At 41.7% G+C, this 8021-nt stretch overlaps 1 protein-coding gene across 1 annotated transcript in view; it reads left to right on the forward strand.

Moving 5' to 3' along the window:
- The first annotated feature begins 491 nt into the window (after positions 1-491).
- The window catches only part of TEX43 (testis expressed 43), a 12117-nt gene continuing 4587 nt past the window's right edge, over positions 492-8021 (forward strand). The window contains exons 1-2 of the mRNA XM_012664288.1: positions 492-592; positions 1140-1248. Coding sequence (XP_012519742.1) covers positions 507-592; positions 1140-1248 — 195 coding nt within the window. The 5' untranslated portion in view covers positions 492-506. The remainder of the gene's footprint in view (positions 593-1139; positions 1249-8021) is intronic.

Consider the following 8021-nt stretch of genomic DNA (forward strand, 5'->3'; position numbering starts at 1 on the left):
TTCTCGAAACCATTCTGTAGGTTGTCTCTACACTTATTTTTTTTTTTTGAGACAGAGTCTTGCTCTGTCGCCCCAGATAGAGTGTAGTGGTGTCATAGCTCACTGCAACCTCAAACTCCTGGGCTCAGGTGATCCTCCTGCCTCAGCCTCCTGAGTAGTTGGGACTACAGGCATGTGTCAGGACACCCAGCTAATTTTTCTGTTTTTAGTAGAGACGGGTTCTTGCTCTTGCTCGTCTTTAACTGCTGACCTCAAGCGATCCACCCACTTTGGCCTCCCAGAGTGCTAGAATTACAGGCATGACCAACCATGCCCAGCTCAAGAAGAGAGATTTTAAAAAGCACTGAAAATATTTCTGAGCTCGACACTCTTAATCAGCTGCTAATGTAACTGCTAAGGGTTGCCCTTAAGTTAGCAAAACATTGTTACATCAGAGCAGCAGTGTCATAATCAGACTAGTGAGTTAGTCAAGTTCTAGATGAGAATTCCATCCACTGCTGGCAGTGATGGCTTCAGGAAAAGACACTTGTCCTACCTTACCTAAACTCACCAACAACTGCTCTCGTGAGAATTCCTATAAGCCTGCTAATAAGTGAGGACTTAAGGGTTCCGGGGTTTTTTGTTCGCTTGTTTGTTTTGTAATCTGGGAGCTACATAGATGAGAACAATAACTTTGTGTTTCCCTTTGGCATCTGTATAGAAAGCTTTATGTTCCAGAGGAAAACGTGTGCAGGGAAAGTAACTCTGACCTAAGTGTAGGGCATGTGTAAACTAAGAAGCCAATGTAGGTACTGGGTTTTTTGTGATTGTCCAGAGATTTCCTTTAGGCAATGGGTAGGCCTAAGACAAATCACTGTGCTCTGCCTTCTCCCTTAAAATCAGGTTAAAATGGACTTTGTGGGCAAATCGTAAAGGACAGTGAGCAGTTGGAGGTGCAGAAACCCAGCCGTGACTTTCGACTTTGGTGATATGTAGGGATTTAAGGGGTCGATTATCTGTTAGTTGAGTCTCAATGGCACATCTCTCTGACCTGAAGCTGCAGTGGTCAGAACATGAATATACATCTCCATTCCGTGGAATGATGCTAAAACAATTGTATTTAACTTACAAGATAACTTTTCTTCTTTCCTAATCTTCAGGTGTGATGAGATTCATTTGCCACGGTTTTCATTAAAGCAGGGGATGATCCCAAGACGTTATGTTATGCCTTGGAAAGAAAACATGAAATTCAGGAATGTGAATCTGAAGGTACTTTCCCATAAATAGTCCTAAGGAAGAAAAAAAAAAACTATACCATTTACTGTATCTATGAATAGACGTACATAACTATATAAAAACTATTTTGATGCGCTTATAAACTTGCAAACAAAATTTAAATAGCAGGATCTATTCAAATAACCCAATTACAAACTTAAAATAGATATACCAGAGGATTTCAGAATCTCCACATCATGCTAACCTGCAATTGTTAGGAAGCTCATCAGCAGTAGGTGCCATTAATATTAAAGCTGCTACAGAGATAGGATTGCGATGGCCAACTAGACACAGGTAGCATGTGCCTCCTCCACGGAAACGAACCAGCATAGTAAACAGATTCTCAATTTTGAAAGGAGCATCTAGGAGAGAATGTTAGGATTCAGTAGGGAAGTAATGGGAAGCACCAGAAGTGGATAAGGAGGGGTGCTGGCTAAAAGCCCAGCGCAGCCGGGGACTGGCTAAAAGTGATGAGAAGCTCCTGGACACCTGGGAGCAGTAAGAGAGACGCCCCTAGGTGTCGACTTGCTGAGATGAGCGTTCACAGTCTTGGCTACAAGAGAAGCCCCTGGCCCACGCAAGTCTCGGGGCGTAACAGGGAGCTGCTTGGAGAGTGCACAGAGACATTGCTGCAAGGGAACCCATGTGGAAGCGCACAGGCATCCAAGCCTAGGGCAGTTTGAGGGGTGCCATTCTGAAAACCTAGATACCAGAGAACTGCAGGCGCACCTGCAGCCACTGCACAGCTCTGAGGAGGGGTAGAGGAGCCCAGGTGCTCCCGCACCCCGCTGGGAAGGTCTCCACTGCCCTGCTCTGGGCTGCTGTCGAGACTGAAATGTGAGCAGACAGTGTTTCTACAGTTTCTTGCCCATGCTACCTACCTGTCCCCCAGCATTTCTGGTCACAGGTCCAAGGTGTCATTTTGAGAGATTGACACTGGGCTGTGCCCCACCCTCAGGCTGAGCTTGGGCTTGACCTGGCTGCAGCCCCTGCCTGGCTGGAGGGGCAGGGAAACCAGGCTTTCCAGCACACATTTGCGGGGCCCACCATCCTGTGGCCAGCTGCTGTGGGCCTGAGTCTCAAGCGAACAGCACTCCCCATAGTTTCCTGTCAGCGCAGCCTGCCTGAGAAGGGCCCCACCCTCTCTGGTCACAGACCCAAGATGCCATTTGGGGAGTTTGAGGCCAGGCAGCACCTCGCTCTTGGGCTGAGTTCAGGCTGACACAGCCACAGCCCCACCCAGCTGAGGAGGGACGGGGAGCCCAGGATCTCCCACACACACCTAGGATAATTCCTACCGCTGTGCTATGTGCTATGTGCTATGTGCTATGTGAGACTGAGAGTGTGCGGGCAGCACTCCCCAATCTCTCATCCATGCCACTTGCCTGAAAGGGGCCCTGCCCTCTTTGATTGCAAGCCCACAACAGAGCCATTTTGAGAGATTAACACTGAGCCACGCCCCACCCTCAGGCAGAGTTCAAGGTGACATGACTGTAGCTGCCACCTGGCTGGAAAGAGACAAGGGAGAAAAACCCCTCCGAAACACATTTATTACAATGCCCACTGCCCTGTCACAGGCAGCTGTGGGACTGGGGACTAGCCTGCCCAATCCGTTGCAGCTACCAGTCACACCAACACTGACCACCTGGGTCCCAGTGGGTGGCCCCACCACTGCTACTGCCACTTCCCACATCATGCCAGCTGCTCACGGACCTGAGAACCTGCCCACGCACCAGCCCTCTGCTCCAACTGCTACCTTCCGAACAAGCCATTTGAAGGCCCAGGAATTGGCCCCCCAGGAAACACTAACACTGTCACCTAAGTAAGCTGCCCTGGGGCCTAAAACCAGGCATATTCAACCCACTGCTTCCACCACTGGGGCCCAAAGACTGATCAGCTGCTGGTGAAGTCCCCAGCAAAACTTCACCACAGCCACAGCTAATAACTGTTCCTTAAACCACCAAAGAGATCACAGATACCACCGACTCTCTGTACTGCCCAAGAAATCATAGAAAGATCACACTACTGCAGGCACCCAAAACCAAAGCCAAATTGTCCTATTCAACCAACAACACATATACATCTTCAGGGGAAAATTCTCCCCTTTGAAAGCAATTTCAAAAAAATCAGAACAAGTGCTTGCTACATCAGATGCACAGATATAAGCACAAGGACACAGGGAACATGAAAAAGCAAGGAAATATGACACCACCAAAGTACTACAATTGTCCAGCAATGGATCCCAATCAAAAAGAATCCCTCATAATGTCAGATAAAGAAGTCCAAATAATGATTCTAAAGAAGCTTAATGACATGGAAAGAAATCTGAAAACCAATACAAAGAAATCAGAAAATTAATTCAGGATATGATTGAAAATTTTACCAAGGAAATAGATATCATTAAAAAAATAGAAATTCTGGAGCTGCAAAATTCATTGAAGGAAATACAAAACACATTCAAAAGCCTCAAGAATTCAAATGCTTCCCACTCACAGCACTAGACAGATCATGAAAACAGAAAATCAATAAAGAAATGTTGCACTTAATTCTGATTTTAGACCAAACAGACTTAACAGAAATTTACAGAACATTCCACTCAGCAACTACAGAATATACATTCTTTTCATCAGCACATGGGACATTCTCCAAGACAGACCATATGTTAGGTCACAAAACAAATCTCAACAAAATTTTTAAAAGTCAAAATCACATCAATTGTCTTCTCAGATCATAGTGGAATAAAGCTAGAAGTCAATACAAAGAGGAACTTCAGAAACTATACAAACACATAGAAATTATTTTTTATTTTATTTTTTTAACTCAATATCTGGCTCAAAAAACACGTAGACATTAAACAACATGTTCCTGAATGATCACTGGATCAACAAAGACAGAATTTAAAAATTTTGTTGTAACAAATGAAAATGAAAACACAACATACCAACACCTGTGGGATACAGCAAAAGCAGTGCTAAGAGGAAAGTTTGTAACATTAAATTCCTACCTCAGAAAAGTAGAAAGATCACAAATTAACAACCTAACATTTCACCTCAAGGAACTAGAAAAACAAGAAAAAAACAAACCCAGAGTTAGCAGAAGAAAAGAGATAACAAAGATCAGAACAGATCTAAATGAAATAGAGACCAAGAAAAAAAAAAAAGGATCAACAAAGTGAAAAGTTAGTTCTTCAAAAATATAAACAAAATTGACAAACCACTAGGTAGACTAACCAAGAAAAGAAGAAAGAAGATCCAAAGAAACACAATCAGAAATGTAAAAGGAGACATTACAACTGATACCACAGAAATACAAAAGATCATCAGAGACTATTATAAACAACTATATGCTCACAAACTAGAAAACCTAGAGGATATGGATGAATTCCTGAAAATATACAACCTCCCAAGATTGAACCACAGAGAAATAGAACTCCTGATTAGATCAATAACAAGTGGCGAGATTGAGTCAGTAATGAAAAATCTCCCAACCAAAAAAAGCTCAGGACCAGATGGATTCACAGCCAAGTTATATCAGACATAAAAAGAACTGGTGCCAATCCTACTGAAACTTCCAGAAGATCAAGGAGGGAGTCCTCCCTAACTCATTCTATGAAACCAGTATCACCCTAATACCAAAGCCAGGAAAGGATGCAACAAAAAAAGAGAACTATAGACCAATATTCCGATGAATATAGATGCAAAACTCCTCAACAAAATACTAGCAAACCAAATCCAAGAGCATATCAAAAGGATAATTCACTATATCAAGTGGGTTGTATCCCACAGATGCAAGGGTGGTTCAACATATGCAAGTCAACAAATGTGATTCACCACATAAACAGAACTAAAAACAAAAACCATATGGTAATCTCAATAGATGAAGAAAAATCATTCAATAAAATCCAGCACCCCTTAATGATAAAAACCCTCAAAAACCTCAGGATAGAGGGAACATAACCTAATAATAATAAAAGCCATGTATGACAAGCCCACAGCCAACATCACACTGAATAGGAAAAAGTTGAAAGCATTCTCTCTGAGAACTGGAACAAGACAAGGAGGTTCACTTTCACCATTTCTATTTTTTTTTTTTTTTGAGACAGAGTCTCACTCTTTTTGCCCGGGCTAGAGTGAGTGCCGTGGCGTCAGCCTAGCTCACAGCAATCTCAGACTCCTGGGCTCAAACGATCCTTCTGCCTCAGCGTCCTGAGTAGCTGGGACTACAGGCATGCGCTACCATGCCCGGCTAATTTTTTCTACATATTTTTAGTTGTCCAATTAATTTCTTTCTATTTTTAGTAGAGACGGGGTCTCGCTCTGGCTCAGGCTGGTCTCGAACTCCTGAGCTCAAACAATCCGCCCGCCTCGGCCTCCCAGAGTGCTAGGATTACAGGCGTGAGCCACCGCGCCCAGCCCACCACTTCTATTTAACATAGTACTGGAAGTCCTAGCCAGAGAAATCAGACAAGAGAAAGAAAGAAGGACATCCAAATTGGAAAAGAAGAAGTCAAATTATCTCTGTTGATGATATGATCTCATACCTAGAAAAGGTATAAGGACTCCTCCAAAAGACTCCTGGATTTGGTAAATGAATTCATCAAAGTTTCAGATTATAAAATCAATGTACAAAAATCAATAGCATTTCTGCACACCAACAATGACCAAACTGAGAACTAAATCAAGAATTCAATCTCATTTACAATAGCTGCAATAAAATAAAATAAAATGCCTAGGAATAAATTGAACCAAGAAGGTGAAAGATCTCTACAAGAAGAACTACAAATCATTGATGAAAGAAATTATTGATGTCACAAATAAATGGGAAAACTTCCCATGCTCATGGATTGGAAGAATCAATATTATTAAAATGACCATACTTCCCAAAGCAATCTACAGATTCAATGCAATTCCTATCAAAATACCAATGTCATTTTTCATAGAATTAGAAAAAATAATTCTAAACTTCACATGGAAACACAAAAGAGCCTGAGTAGCCAAAGCAATCCTAAGCAAAAAGCACAAAGCTGGAGGCATTACATTGCCTGACTTCAAATTATACTACGAGGCTATGGTAACCAAAACAGCATGGTACTGGTATAAAGACAGACACAGATTAATGGAACAAAATAAAGAATCCAGAAATAAAGCCACATACTTACAGCCAGTTGATTTTTTTTTTTTTAGACACAGTCTCACTCTGTTGCCTGGGCTACAGTGCTGCGGCATCAGCCTAGCTCACAGCAACCTCAAACTCCTGGGCTCAAGCAATCCTTCTGCCTCAGCCTCCTAAGTAGCTGGGACTATAGGCATGTGCCACCATGCCCGGCTAATTTTTTCTATATATTTTTAGTTGTCCAGCTAATTTCTTTCTATTTTTAGTAGAGATGGGGTCTCACTCTTGCTCAGGCTGATCTCGAACTCCTGAGCTCAAACGATCCTCCTGCCTCAGCCTCCCAGAGTGCTAGGATTACAGGCATGAGCCACTGGACCTGGCACAGTCAACTGATCTTTGACAAAGTCAACAAGAACATGTACTGGGGAAAGGACAACCTTTTCAATAAACGGTGCTGAGAAAATTTGACAGCAATATGCAGAAGAATGAAACTGGATCCCTATTTTCAGCACATACAAAAGTTAACTCAAGATGAATTAAAGATTTAAATGTAAAACATAAAACAATAAAAACCCTAGGGGGAAACCTAGGGAAAACTCTTCTGGACATTTGCCTAGGCAAAGAATTTATAACTAAGACCCCAAAAGCAAATGCAATAAAAACAAAAATAGACAAATAGGATTTAATTAAACTAAAAGGCTTCTACACAGCAAAAGAATCAAAAGCGTAAATAGACAACCTACAGAATGAGAGAAAAAATCCACAAATTTTGTGTCCAACAAAGGGCTAATATTCAGAATCTACAAGGAACTTAAACAACTCAGCAAGAAAAAAACAACAACCCCCTTAAAACGTGGGCAAATGACATGAACAGGCATTTTTCAAAAGAGGATAGACAAATCGTCAACAAACATAGGGAAAAATCTTCAACATCACTAATCATTAGGAAAATGCAAATTAAAACCACAGTGAGATACCACCTTACCCCTGTCAGAATGGCCATTATTAAAAAGTCAAAAAACAATAGATGTTAGTGTGGATGTGGTGAAAAGGGAACACTTACACACTGTTGGTGGGAATGTAAATTAGTACAACCTCTATAGAGATCAGTATGGAAATTTCTCAAAGAACTGAAAGTAGATGTACCATTTGATCCTGTAAGAAATCATTGTGTCAAAAAGATACCTGTACTCATAGGTTTATTGCAGCACAATTCACAATCACAAAGATATGGAATGAACCCAAGAGCCCATCAACTGATGAGTGAATTAAGAAAATGTGGTATATATGTATACCATGGAGTATTACTCAGTGATAAAAAGAATGAAATAATGGCTTTTGCCGCAACTTGGATGAAACTGGAGGCCATTATCCTAAGTGAAGTAATTCAGGAACAGAAAAATAAATGCCACATGTTCTTGCTTACAAGTGAAAGCTAAACTATGGCTACATCAGGGCACATACAGTGGTATAACGGACACCGGAGACTCAAAAGTGGGGAGGCTGGGAGGGGTGAAGTTTGAAAAAGTACCTGTGAGGCACAATGTACAGCACTTGGGTGATGGGTACACCAGAAGCCCAGACTCTACCACTATACAATATATACGTGTAATGGAATTCAACTGGTACCTTCTAAATCTATTAAAATAAAAAGA

This window comes from Propithecus coquereli, unplaced genomic scaffold (genome assembly GCF_000956105.1).
Source record: "Propithecus coquereli isolate 6110/MARCELLA unplaced genomic scaffold, Pcoq_1.0 Scaffold88, whole genome shotgun sequence".
Classification (NCBI taxonomy): Eukaryota; Metazoa; Chordata; class Mammalia; order Primates; family Indriidae; genus Propithecus; species Propithecus coquereli.